We start from the raw sequence: 14,605 nt of genomic DNA, 5'->3' as shown, positions 1-14,605 counted from the left end.
CGTGTCTAGATGGAAAGAGAAATACCACACTCACTTTGATTTGCCCACAGACGGTCCTTTTTACTTAGATCCTCTTGGGCAAGAGTTCTATATATATATATATATAGATTTGTTTTTGTTGATTATCTTGTACAGACTGCAAAATGTAATGTTATTTTGTACAACTTTATTGAGAAAAAAACTACTTGTAGAAGATCTTTGTGCCTTGATAATGGCTGTACCTGTAAATTGAGCTCTGATGTATGTTGTTGACTGCCCCTGTACAGCTTGATGTCAAACTCTATCTGACAGTAGAGACTGCAGGTAGGGCGTCTCTCTCTCTCTCTCTCTCTCTCTGTAGAGGTACATTTTTCTGGTTTATAAAAAAGGAAAATGTTCTTTAATAGAAAAAGGAGGAAAAATTTGCGAGGGGTTAAAAAAAAACACACGGAAATCCTGTATACATTATGCAAATTAACCACTTACCTACCGCAGTGACCCCAGGTCGCAGCCAGAGACATTGCATTCATCCTCCTTCGTTTTGACGGTGAACATTTCAATTTTTGTTTCTGATTCTCAGCTTTAATACATTACAAGATCAATTGACGTGTCCAAATCGCAACCTGGTGTTGTTTTACTACAGTAGGAAGCAACTTTTTAGATATGAAGTGTGTATGAGATGTATACATACACGTACCAGTAAATGTGTGTGTGTGTGCTTCGAAGCATGCATGTACTGTAAAACATATACACACATGCACTCATGCATTGTATATGTACATTGTACATATACATTTTATATATGTACATATACATTTAAAGATATACATATATTCTATAAATCTATATGTACAATTATACATAGTAATGTGTGTGCCTATGTGTATACATATTTATGAATGTCTAGAACGTATGTATGCATACACATGCATAGGCATCAACTTATATAGAATGAGAGTAGAAAGTAGTGATCACGTCGGTCATGGACACGGAGAGCCCTTCACATTGCCACAGGCGTGAGTGTGTGAACCCAGTTAGATGGGCTGTTCTTTACACCGAACAGCAGCTTTCAATGTGCAAGTCTGTTCTGAGAGCGAGGAGGCAGGAGTGATACGTTTGTGTCAGGCCTTTATGGAATACGGAAAAACATTTTTATTTTAATAAAGAGGCACATCAGAATACTTTTTGGGGGGGGGGGTTTGTCGAAACTGAATATGCGGGAAAATATGACAGATTATGTACACTTTGTATATGCATAAATTACAGTTACAAGAAACCCAGTGTCACCATCTTCCCTCGACTGTTTTCGTCCAGGTCACATTTAAAAAGCTCAAAGATGGCCCTGCCATAGCTTATTCACCAGTAGATCAGAGATAAAATAAAACATTCAAGTTGCCAATAATTTAAAAAGGGAAACAACGGATAAAATCTCAGGGCACGTAATTGATCAGTAAAAGCTATCCCAGAGTGACCATCCCTGTAAAAGGTGCTGTTGGGTTCTATGTCAGGACCCAGGCCCTCCCTATAAAAGGTGCTGTTGGGTTCTATGTCAGGACCCAGACCCTCCCTGTAAAAGGTGCTGTTGGGTTCTATGTCAGGACCCAGACCCTCCCTGTAAAAGGTGATGTTGGGTTCTATGTCAGGAGTGTCTACACTACACAGGAGTCTTTGGAACATGGGGCCTGAGGGCATCAAAGGTGACAGGTCACACCGATGTCCTCATACAGTTACTTTGACAGGTATCATAGGGCCTATCTCTTGCCCTTCACCTAGAACATTTCACCCTCTATTGGTTTCAGTCACACTTCAGGGGACTTTCTTTTAAGCGGCCCGCCAAGCAAATAGTTTGATCTAGGGGAAACTGTCAGAAGCCCTTGTGCTTGCCCATGAGATTGGTGGCCAGGAGCATGGAGGTCTTGGTGAGGTGTAGGTGGGCCAAGAGCAGGAGGGAGACGACCATGGCTGTGGAACAGTAGATGGCCACCACGCTGCTCTCTTCTGGCAGGAAGCACTTGGCCAACTGGAAGTCCGTGGGAGAGAAGGTGCCCTGGAGAGAGAGGTAAACTTTAATTTAAAATGGAATTGACCCCAACCCTGAGACTGAACAAAAATATAAACGTAACATGCAACGATTTCAAAGAACAGTTACAGTTCATATAAGGAAATGTGACTGGGGAATACAGATATGCATCTGATGGTCACGACTACCTTAAACAAAAAGCTAGGGGTGTGGATCAGAAAACCAGTCAGTATCTGGTGTGACCACCATTTGCCTCATGCAGCACAACACATTCCTTTGCATAGAGTTGATCAGGCTGTTGATTGTTGACTGAAATTTTGTCCCACTACAATGGCTGTGCGAAGTTGCTGGATATTGGTGGGAACTGGAACACGCTGTTGTACACGTCAATCCAGAGCATCCCAAACTTGCTCAATGGGTGACATGCCTGGTGAATATGCAGGCCATGGAAGAATTGGGACATTTTCAGCTTCCAGGAATTGTGTACAGATCCTTGTGACATGGGGGCAGCAGGTAGCCTAGTGGTTAGAGCGTTGGGCCAGTAACCAGCAGGTAGCCTAGTGGTTAGAGCGTTGGGCCAGTAACCAGCAGGTAGCCTAGTGGTTAGAGCGTTGGGCCAGTAACCAGCAGGTAGCCTAGTGGTTAGAGCGTTGGGCCAGTAACCAGCAGGTAGCCTAGTGGTTAGAGCGTTGGGCCAGTAACCAGCAGGTAGCCTAGTGGTTAGAGCGTTGGGCCAGTAACCAGCAGGTAGCCTAGTGGTTAGAGCGTTGGGGCAGTAACCAGCAGGTAGCCTAGTGGTTAGAGCGTTGGGCCAGTAACCAGCAGGTAGCCTAGTGGTTAGAGCGTTGGGCCAGTAACCAGCAGGTAGCCTAGTGGTTAGAGCGTTGGGCCAGTAACCGAAAGGTTGGTGGATCGAATGAATGGCACGACAACAGGCATCAGGTTCTCGTCACGGTATCTGTGTATTCAAATATCCATCGATAAAATGCAATTGTGTTCATTGTCCGTAGGTTATGCCTGCCTATACCCCCACCAATTATCTTGGCATAGGATAAATGCTCACTAATAGGGATGTGCACAACATTTGAGAGAAATATGTTTTTTTTGTGCGTATGGACAATTTCTGAGATGTTTTATTTCAGCTTATGAAACATGGGACTCTACATGTTGTGTTTATATTTTCATTCAGTGTAGTTAATTAGTTACCAGGATGAAGCTGGGGTTGTTGCGGTTTCTCCAGCTGAAGGAAGGAACGCTGATTTCTGGGTGCTTGTTGTCATGGACCACCTTACAGGCACTGTGGGTGTGGCCACTCAGGATAAGGCGGGGCTGGAACCACCAAAGTAACTGCAGAGTGGGACCAAAAGAATCGATCATATTTCTGTAATAACATGCCTCGAAAGTCGTGTTCACATTGGCCGTTTGAACTGACTCAAATCGTATTTATTTATTTTTCCTGCAGTATGAACAGCCAAAAAACACATGGAATCAGATATTTCTAGCCACATTTCAAACCACCTTCCTAAGTGGTTTGAAGTCATATACAAATTCGATTCCTGGCCATGCGACTTGTGTCTGAACAGTCAAATCTGATTTATTTGTCATCATGTGGTTTTAGACTGTTAGTTGGTATCTTGTTGCTTGCTAGCTACTCTGTTTTTAATGTTTTTTTAATTTAACCTTTATTCAACTGTTGACATGTGGTAGCCACATAGCTTGTTAATTGTTTAGAAACAAATGAGTGAATGTGCTAGAAAGCTAAACAGCTACCCAGCTAGCTAGTGGACTGCTGTGGCTAGCTAGCTAGTAGACTGCTGTGGCTAGCTAGTAGACTGCTGTGGCTAGCTAGTAGACTGCTGTGGCTAGCTAGTAGACTGATGTAGCTAGCTAGTAGACTGCTGTAGCTAGCTAGTAGACTGATGTGGCTAGCTAGTAGACTACTGTGGCTGGCCAGCTAGCTAGTAGATTTCTGTGGCTAGCTAGCTAGTGGACTGCTGTGGCTAGCTAGCTAGTGGACTGCTGTGGCTGGCCAGCTAGCTAGTGGACTGCTGTGGCTAGTCAAAAAGCACTTGTTTTGAAAGTTGGATCATCTTATCCTTTGAAGCTTTAAAAGTGTTCTTACCACTATGATTTTGAACATTCAAAACAACTGGGAAATGTCCATGACAGGCATTATTGTCACCTTAGCTTGCTACATAACTGAGTGATAGGAAGCACAAGCACCACCACCAATCAGTCTAGACCACTGCACACACACCCCTCGTTACTATGACAACTAGCATAGCCTTGTCAGCACATGACTGCTGTCTGAACACACACAATTTGGTCACTTGTAACTTGCCAAAATAAACTGAACAAACAAAACTGATATGAGCATTAAGGCATGCGGTGTGAACAAGGCTTAAGAAGACCCAACATTTGTTATGGTTTTCAGTCAGAAACATGCACTCTTCAGAATGAGCCCTAGGGCTGTATCTCAATAGCCTAAAGTGGCTTCCTCTCCTTGTCTCCTTTCCTTCATCTGCACGATCTGAATAAAATAAAACCGGTGCAAGCAAGGAGAGGAGGCCACTTTAGACAATGAGATGCACCCCAGGTGTTAGTTATATGACCGAGTGTGTGTAAGCTCACCCTTTGAGAAGCCTCCTGGGATAGCACGTCATAGCGCTCATGGAACACCTGCTGTCGCTCTTCAGGAGAGGCGGCGTCCTGCCCAGTGCACTCTGCATCGTTGGGTCGGTACAAAGGGTAGTGCTTCCGACAGAAGGTCAATACACAGTACATAACATACTGTAAGTGAACAATGCTAGGTGTTTTTGTATAATAGGTAGGCTATACACAATATGGATTTCATTTGCAACCCTACCCTCCCCCAGAACAGCTTCAATTCGTCAGGGCATGGACTCTACATGGTGTTGAAAGCGTTCCACAGGGATGCTGGCTCATGTTGACGCCAATGCTTCCCACAGTTGTGTCAAGTTGGCTGGATGTCCTGTGGGTGGTGGACCATTCTTGATACACACATGAAACTGTTGAGCGTGGAAAAACCCAGCAGCATTGCAGTTCTTGACACAAACTGGTGTGGCTGGCACCTACTACCATACCCCATTCAAAAGGCACTTAAATCTTTTGTCTTGCCCATTCACCCTCGGAATAGCACACATACACAATCCATGTCTCAATTTTATTTGAACCCTTATTTTACCAGGTAAGTTGACTGAGAACACATTCTTATTTACAGCAACGGCCTGGGGAATAGTTACAGGAGAGATGCTTTAAAAAATCTATTTTCAAGTGACATCAATAAGGGATCATAACTTTCACCTGGTCAGTCTATGTCATGGAAAGAGCATATATATTTACTTGACTCATTAGCACGGATAGAGAAGCTTGCTTTGGAACCCTAGTTGTTTACATGTTTGATTGGTCAGATAAGTGCAGGCGTGAGAAATTTCACCAGTGGGGAGAGAGCAAGAGAGAGGTGTACACATGGATGGCGCATGGCTTGAAGTGCTGAGCATCATGAGATGGTGTGAACTGGAACAGATTTAGGCTATTATAACTTTACAGAATTATATACTAGACATACACTACCATTCAAAAGTTTGGGGTCACTTAGAAATGTCCTTGTTTTGAAAGAAAAGCTAATTTTTTGTCCATTAAAATAACATCAAATTGATCACAAATACAGTGCAGACATTGTTAATGTTGTAAATGACTATTGCAGCTGGAAACGGCAGATTTTTTATGTAATATCTACATAGGCGTACAAAGGCCCATTATCAGCAACCATCACTCCTGTGTTCCAATGGCATGTTGTGTTAGCTAATTCAAGTCCTCAACTAGCCTAGCTGCTAGCTAGCTGCATATCAAGGTAGCGGGGTTTTCTTGAGGGATTGAACGTAGCCCGTGATGCGGTTAGCCATTGTGGCTGGGACCGCAGATTGTCCCGGGTTTGTGGCTGTCTAGATCCCTGCAGTTTGTTGTTTTCAATCTTCCCTGTGACCTGCCCTGTCTGGAACTGCAAGGATTAACAGCCTAACATACGTTGCTAGCTACCATGACAAAGACCAAAGCTGGCGGAAATACCGTTGAGGACAGTGGTGTCTCTCAATCACAGGTGAAAGATCTTTTAAACGAACAAAAATAGTTCCACAAGCAGTTGTTACAATAACAAGGAAATAGCTTCAAGTGTTTTGTCCAAATATTGGTGGATTCAACTAATAAAAGAATGGATGACCTGACACGAGAGGTCCAGGACCCGAAGAACAGTTTGCAGTTCTCCCACGGTCAGCTCAATGAGTTGAAACAGGAGAACGGCAAGATGACAGCAATCTGTAAGTCATTGAGAGAGGACATCAGATCTATGTGTGAGGCCATGATAACAATGACAGATACATCGAGGGACAGTCGAGGCGGAACAACATGGTTGTGGATGGAATTGCAGAATCTCCACATGAGACATAGATGGAGTCTGAAGACAAAGTGAGGGAAATGATCTTTGAGAAATTGAAGATGGACCACAGGAAGATTGAGTTGGAACGTGCCCACAGGACTGGAAAGCCCACAACCGGCCCAGGTGGTAGGCCCAGGCCTATAGTGTTCAAGTTCATGAGGTTCAAGGACAAGATAGCTGTTCTGGAAAGAGCCAAGAACTTGAGAGGAACGTATATCTTCCTCAACAAGGACTATCCTGAAGCTGTGCGCCAGAAGAGGAAATAACTGATCCCAGCCATGGAAGCTGCCAGAGTGCATGGGGACATTGCGTACATCCGCTACGACAGACTCATTGTCCACCCTCCCTCCCAGAAGCCTGGAGGGGATGAGAGAGCCAAGCCTATGGGTTCGTAGCTTCAACCCTGCAACACACACACACCAATTGATTAATGGACTGCTGAATGTATATTTTGTTCTCTTGCTTTGCTTGCTCTTTTCAGTATTATGTCTAAGTGATAAGCTACCCAGGAAAGTGCTGAAAATAGCCCATATTAATAGATGTAGCCTTAGAAATAAGGTTCATAAAATCAATAACTTGCTAACATCAGATAACATTCATATATTAGCCATTTCTGAGACTCACTTAGATAATTAATTCAGTAACTAAATAATGTGTGAAATGCTTGATAGTGTATGTGATGTAAACAAAGAGGTCTACTTTCTTGGGGACCTGGATATTAACTGGTTTTCATCAAGTTGTCTGCTCAAGAGGAAGCTTCTTACTGTAACCAGTGCCTGTAATCTTGTTCAGATTATTAATCAACCTACTAGGGTGTTTACAAACACTACAGGAACAAGAGCATCCACATGTATCGATCACACTTTTACTAACTCTGTAGAACTTTGTTCTAAAGCTGTATCTGTACCCATTGGATGCAGTGATCACAATATAGTGGCTATATCCAGGAAAGCCAAAGTTCCAACAGCTGTGCCTAAAATAATGTATAAGAGATCATACAAAAGATTTTACTGTGACTCATGTTCAAAATATTTGTTGGTCTGATGCGATTAATGAGGAGCATCCAGACGCTGCACCTGATGAATTTATGAAATTGCTTCTTCCAATTATTGATAAACATGCACCTGTTAAGAAACTGACTGTTAGAACTGTTAAGGCTCCATGGATTGATAACGAATTGAAAAACTATATGGTTGAAAGAGATGGGGCAAAAGGAGTGGCTAATAAGTCTGGCTGCAGATCTGACTGGCTGATTTACTGCAAATTGAGAAATTATGTGACTAAACTCAACAAAAAGAAGAAGAAACTGTATTATGAAGCCAAGATCAATGATATAAACTTTGGAGTACTTTAAATGAAATTATGGGCAGAAAGACAAATTCAACTCCATCTTTCATCGAATCAGATGGCTTATTCATCACAAAACCATTTGATGTTGCCAATTATTTTAATGATTACTTAATTGGCAAAGTGGGCAAACTTAGGCAGGAAATGTCAACAATGAACAGTGAGCCATCGTATTCATGCATAAGAAAACTAATAATGAAAGAAAAGCATTGCAAGTTCTGTAAAGTTAGTGTGGGAGAGGTGGAAAAATTATTGTTTTCGATCAATAATGACAAACCTCCTGGCATTGACAACTTAGATGGAAAGCTACTGAGGATGGTAGCTGACTCTATAGCCACTCCTATCTGTCATATCTTTAATCTGACTCTATAGCCACTCCTATCTGTCATATCTTTAATCTGAACCTAGAGGAAAGTCTTTGTCCTCAGGCCTGGAGGGAAGCAAAGTCATTCCGCAACCCAAGAGTGGTAAAGCTGCCTTTACTGGTTCTAACAGCAGACCTATAAGCTTTCAGTGCAGCCAGCTCTTAGCAAGCTGTTGGAAGAAATTGTGTTTGACCAAATACAATGCTATTTCTCTGTAAACAAATTCACAACAGACTTTCAGCGTGCTTATAGAGAAGGGCACTCAACATGTACTGCACTGACACAATTGACTGATGATTGGTTGAAAGAAATTGATAATAAGAAGATTGTGGGAGCTGTACTGTTAGATTTCAGTGCAGCCTTTGATATTATTGACCATAACCTGTTGTTGAAAAAACGTATGTGTTATGGCTTTTCAACTTCTGCCATATCGTGGATACAGAGCTATCTATCTATCTATCTATCTATCTATCTATCTATCTATCTATCTATCTATCTATCTATCTATCTATCTATCTATCTATCTATCTATCTATCTATCTATCTATCTATCTATCTATCTATCTATCTAATATAACTCAAAGGGTTTTCTTTAATGGAAGCTTCTCTAATGTCAAAAATGTAAAGTGTGGTGTACCGCAGGGCAGCTCTCTAGGCCCTCTTTTCTATTTTTACCAATGACCTGCCACTGGCATTAAACAAAGCATGTGTGTCCGTGTATGCTGATGATTCAACCATATACGCATCAGCAACCACAGCTAATGAAGTCACAGAAACACTTAAAGAGTTGCAACCTGTTTTGGAATGGGTGGCCAGTAATAAACCGGTCCTGAACATCTCTAAAACTAAGAGCATTGTATTTGGTACAAATCATTCAATAAGTTCTAGATCTCAGCTGAGTCTGGTAATGAATGGTGTGGCTGTTGAACAAGTTGGGGAGAGTAAATTACTTGGCGTTACCTTCGATTGTAAACTGTCATGGTCAAAACATATAGATTCAATGGTTGTAAAGATGAGGAGAGGTCTGTTTGTAATCAAGAGATGCTCTGCTTTTTTGACACCACACTCCAAAAAGCAAGTCCTGCAGCCTCTAGTTTTGTCTTGATTATTGTCGAATTGTGTGGTCCAGTGCTGCAAGGAAAGACCTAGTTAAGCTGCAGCTGGCCCAGAACAGAGCGGCACGTCTTGCTCTTCATTGTAATCAGAGGGCTAATATAAATACTATTCATGCCAGTCTCTCTTGGCTAAGAGTTGAGGAGAGACTGACTGCATCACTTCTTTTTATAAGAAACATTGTGTTGAAAATCCCAAATTGTTTGCATAGTCAACTTACACATAACTCTGACACACACACCCCACCAGACATGGCACCAGGTGTCTTTTCACAGTCCCCAAATCCAGAACAAATTCAAGAAAGCGTACAATATTATATAGAGCCATATTGCATGGAACTCTGTTCCATATCATATTGCTCAAATAAACAGCAAACCTGGTTTTAAAAAAACTGATAAAGCAACACCTCACAACGCCTCTCCCCTATTTGACCTAGATAGTTTGTGTATGCATTGATATGTAGGCTACGTGTGACTTTTAAAAGAATGTATGTAGTTCTGTCCTTGTCTATTAATGTTCTGTATTATGTCATGTTTCATGTTTTGTGTGGACCCGAGGAAGAGTAGCTGCTGCTTTTGCAACAGCTAATAGGGATCCTAATAAAACAGAAAATACCAAAGCTATGATCCCTTATTGATGTCACCTGTTAAATCCACTTCAATCAGTATAGATGAAGGGGAGACAGGTTAAACAAGGCTTTTTAAGCCTTGAGACAATTGATAAATGGACTGTGTATGTGTGCCATTCAGAGGGTGAATAGGCAAGATAAAATATGTAAGTGCCTTTGAATGGGGTATTGTAGTAGGTGCCAAGCGCACCGGTTTGTGTGTGTAAAGAACTGCAACACTGCTTGCTTTTTCACCCTCAACAGTTTCTTGTGTGTATCAAGAATGGTCCACTACCCTAAGGACATCCAGCCAACTTGACACAACTGTTGGAAGCATTGGAGTCAACATTGGCCAGCATCCTTTCAACACCTTGTAGTCCATGCCATGTTCCTATGTTTTGTACACTCAGTGTACAATGACTCTGCAATGACCTATAATTAACTAAAGTAGTCTCAGTCACTTCGCAAGCACGCACACACACATTAAACCTTACCTGTAGGATGATAGGTGATGAGCGGGGAAACTTCTGCATATCCTCCTGACAGTATGTTCTCATGCTGCTTGACCGGTGGCTCTGTGAAATCCACAATATCATTACAATCTACTTTCACATTAGCAATGGGAGTAACATAATGTTGACAATGTGTAGGGACAATCCTTCCTCTTTCGTGACAACATAATGCTTACCACATTTCAAAAGACATTTCTGGGGATGTTAGTGAATAAAGTCTGGGATTAACCCAAAACATTTGACCCACATATCTTTGGCGCTGAGTAACATGCAAAAGCCATATGGTGACTCTTGATTGCACTCGGGAGAGAAATACTTATTTTTTTGTCAATGTTCAAATCTCTGCTTCTTTCCAAATCCCAATAACCCCTATTTTGTTTGTGTGTTTGTGTGTGTGTGTGTGGCATTGATGAGGATGATGGTTGTGATTAAGATCACCAGCACTGAACAGTTGAGAGCCTGAGAGAGGCTGTACAGCTCGTTTTCCACATGCTCGCAGATGGGGCAGCGGTCTCCATGCATGGCCATACTGTTCACCAGTACAAAACTTTGTGGGAACATACATACACACACACACACACACACACACACATTAATGTTGGTACAAGGATTGGAGCTAAGCTACACATCAACGTGACTAACCACAAACAACACATTGTTAAACTGTTTACATGCATAATTTTGAGACAAGGTTAGATGACACAATTTACAGTAAAGGGACCTACTTGACTCCCTTGTTGGTTACGATCCGGGCAGAGGTGACATTGAACACCCTCTCGAAGCGTTCAAGTTTGTACCAGCTCATTCTGTTCAAAGATTTAAAAAAAAAAAAAAAAAAAAAAATGTTATGTCAAGAGAAAGTGAGCACAACCACAGGGCTAGGGCCTACTAACGCACATCAACTACAGACAACATAACTCCCTATTGTTAGCGGAACTAGGTGAGAATAGAGAGAACAACGCTGTTGACATGTTCTTGGTAGCCTCCATTTAACAGTGAGACTTCTGAACTTAACTTACTCATGATGGAAGCCGATGTCATGGTTACCAATGATGGCTATAAGCTCCATGTCTCTGGGATGTCGGAAGATCTGCTTAAAGCGGCGGACGTCATCCTCCCAGTCCTGAAGAACACAAGGTGCATATTCAGAGGGTCACAGAGGAACAGTTTGAGCTGGGGTATCAACATCTGCCTCAACCCCTCCTAGCACTAGACACAGTAGGGTGTGTACTACTGTTATTTAATTCCACCCTCAGTTGGATTTAGGTTACATCATACCATTACCTCATAATACATGTAATGAACTCCCAAACACCTACTGCCATTCACTGTCTGTGTTTCTACTAAAGCACAACTGGTGGAGGTTAGTCACACCTCAAGGACAATCAAATCAAGAAAAATGAAATTGGAATGGCCAATGCTCAAATCCACGCACACACACACGCACATCCCCTTATGTGCCAACAGATAATATTATTATCACATATCCTGAGTAGTCTAGCTGTTGGCGGTGTGTGTGGTCTATCGTTTCTGATAATCGACCGTGTCCATCAACTAACCTTTGGGGAGCTCCATTTCCCCTCGTCGAAGATGTCTCCCAAAATGAAGACCACCTCTGGCTGTAGGACCCCCAGTGCGGTCTGGAAAGCTCTCTCCATCTGCCATTCTCTATCAGGAAGTACAGTACATTATGATTAGGGCAGGGAGTTTTCCTGACCATGTGGAAAGAACACAAGGAAGGACCACTAGGAAAAACTCTGGGCCCTGACTATAGTGATAGCCTATTACAGTCCAGAGTTGTCCTGATGAGGCCTCATAAGGAAATACTCCTGGCCCTGATAATAATCTGTTGGTCAGGACTACCCAACACTACCAAGATACAACCATCTTTGATTGAAAGTGTTCTTGTCCATCATGCTGTATAATGTATTTAATAAATCCTGGTAGCATCCTCCCAATGAAAAAAGCTATTGAGACTGACCACTAGAACTCATTTTGTGGACCATGTGAACATGAAGCATTGCAGTCAAACCTGTGATCCGGTTTAGTGCCCTAGCTGGTGAAGTTGGATGCCATGGTGATTTCATATTATCTGATATTAATTTGAGCCATCTAAGAGGATTAATTCTATTCCTGTCCTAAAAAAAAAGCTCCCACTGTCCATGATTTATGGACGTGTTTGGAGGGAATTGTGCTGTCTGTTTCTGTTCATTGTTTCCAGATTTTAGTTTTCTGTACATCTGATATGAGATGCAAATTACAGTTTTGATCAAAGAGAGGTTTGAAATGCACACATTCAACAAACGACAGTCCTACAGGGATGTAAAACACACAAAAATAAACTATTTTTTTTATTAATATGATAACTTATCAAATACGCATAAGCAATGAAATTGGAATAGGAGTTTAAAGCCTACCTTCGCAGTTTGTCGAACCAGTGTCCCTTTATTGCGCCAAGGAGGTGGGTATCCGACAGAAACAAAGCCTGAAGCGGGGGGACTCCCTTGCCGCTGTCTCTATTCAACTTCGGCCACGAACAACGCAAAATTGCAGGGTAATATATCAAATATTCACAGAAGATAAACACGCAAATGACAGATAAGAACAGAGTGAAAGTAAGGCCCCATTTACATTTGCAACTCAGTCCGTGCATGTCTAAAAACGAAATGCCAATCTGTTCCAGTCACTGCTGGACAAGGCGAACTAAATCCTGCTAAATCATTGAAAATAACTTGCCCTAGATAAACGTAACGGCTTAAGAATTGTACAGAGGACCCATGCCCTGCCTAAAAAATACGCATATTCGTCGGTATCAATAGTTTTTGGTCCGTTTAGGGTTGTCATGCGACAGCAATCTCCCAAATATGACTCGCGTGGGATGTCTAGTCAAGAGAATGCGGAGGCTGAATAGTTGTTGGTAGCAAAGTACTTTGTATATATCAATATTTGACTGCAATTATTGGCTTAATTTGGCTACAAAGTCCTCAAAACTAGTTTATGACATTAAGCGCGATGCAGTTTGAGAGTGTGTGTGTGTGTGCTGGAGTGCGTTCAGTTCGCGTTAACGTTTACACTGAACCACACGTTTCCCCAAAACGGTGCAGACCTTTCTTCGAAAGCCTTTGAGGTAGCATACGTTTGCGCCCGTTTGGTGTGTGTGTGTGGCCTGGTCAATGTAGGTGTGACCATCTGAAATCGCAAAACTCGTGCAGCACACCATATGATAACTGCACTCTGAGCCACCATAATTTCTAAGTTTTTCAACTGGTCGTTCAGTACAGTAGGTCTACCGTTTTCGTTGAATTCAACGTTTCACACCGTTCTCTCGTACTGAACTCAACCCTGTTTGACTTCTTTTTAAACTACTGGGCAGGACGAACCACAACATTCTTCAGAGATGGATCAGATTCGTAATTATACAAGCCTGACTGGTACTGTATGTGTCACTTTTTCACGTGCATTTTAATTGACTTGTGACTAGCTACATTGTTCTGATGGCAACAGTATAAAGTTTGTATTTGTCAACCATCCCCACATCTAAATTCGAATATCTATCCCTGTGATGAAATGTACTGAACGGGTAACTAAATCCAGTTGAATTCAATCTGTTTTTGAGAGTACTCCTTTTGATACATATTTACCCATTGTAGAAGTGCTCAGAAAGTGACTTTTTTGGTGATAAAGGTGCTCAAAGTTGACCCGTTTTGCATCCCTCACCCTACAATTAGACGTCCATGTCTTCATCACTGGAAAATATAAAAGCTTCAGATTGATATCATTTAAGCTTACAAACAGAGTTGGGAAATTAATTTATAATTGAAGATGATCATTTATTTTGTATTATTATATCATTTTTAACCTTTCACATCAACCTTTAACGATACTAAGGTAACCTGCCTAAATGACTACGACCCGTAGCACTCACGTCTGTAGCCATGAATTGCTTGAATAGCTGGTCATGTCTCACATCAACACCATTATCCCTGAAACCCTAGACCCACTCCAATTTGCATACCGCCTGAACAGATCCACAGATGATGCAACCTCTATTGTACTCCACACTGCCCTTTCACACCTGGACAAAAGGAACACCTATGTGAGAATGCTATTCATTGACTACAGCTCGGCGTTCAACACCTTAGTGCCCTCAAAGCTCATCACTAAGCTAAGGACCCTGGGACTAAACACCTCCCTCTGCAACTGGAT

The 14,605-nt window shown here is 42.0% G+C and overlaps 1 protein-coding gene across 1 annotated transcript; it reads right to left on the bottom strand.

Moving 5' to 3' along the window:
• Positions 1-1,121: 1,121 nt before the first annotated feature.
• Positions 1,122-13,408, bottom strand: mppe1 (metallophosphoesterase 1). The gene is made up of 9 exons (XM_038972734.1): positions 12,817-13,408; positions 11,959-12,067; positions 11,419-11,522; positions 11,125-11,205; positions 10,838-10,946; positions 10,382-10,462; positions 4,631-4,753; positions 3,206-3,346; positions 1,122-2,026 (listed from the first exon to the last, which is right to left on the bottom strand). Exons 1-9 carry the CDS (start codon positions 13,050-13,052, stop codon positions 1,844-1,846), a joined length of 1,167 nt encoding a protein of 388 aa, XP_038828662.1. The 5' UTR covers positions 13,053-13,408; the 3' UTR covers positions 1,122-1,843.
• Positions 13,409-14,605: the final 1,197 nt, after the last annotated feature.

This window comes from Salvelinus namaycush, chromosome 33 (assembly GCF_016432855.1).
Source record: "Salvelinus namaycush isolate Seneca chromosome 33, SaNama_1.0, whole genome shotgun sequence".
Taxonomy (NCBI): Eukaryota; Metazoa; Chordata; class Actinopteri; order Salmoniformes; family Salmonidae; genus Salvelinus; species Salvelinus namaycush.
The sequence above is the reverse complement of the archived record's forward strand: the minus strand, read 5'-3'. Positions and strand labels throughout refer to the sequence as shown.

Bases quoted from the DNA above. Each gene is read 5' to 3' on its own strand.
- mppe1 (XM_038972734.1), bottom strand. From the start codon at position 13,052: ATGCACGGACTGAGTTGCAAATGTAAATGGGGCCTTACTTTCACTCTG. The intron at 11,206-11,418 runs GTAAGTTAAGTT...ATCTTTGAACAG, and splicing joins GACATCGGCTTCCATCATGA to AATGAGCTGGTACAAACTTG. The intron at 4,754-10,381 runs GTAAGGTTTAAT...TTCTGTCGGAAG, and splicing joins CATCACCTATCATCCTACAG to CACTACCCTTTGTACCGACC.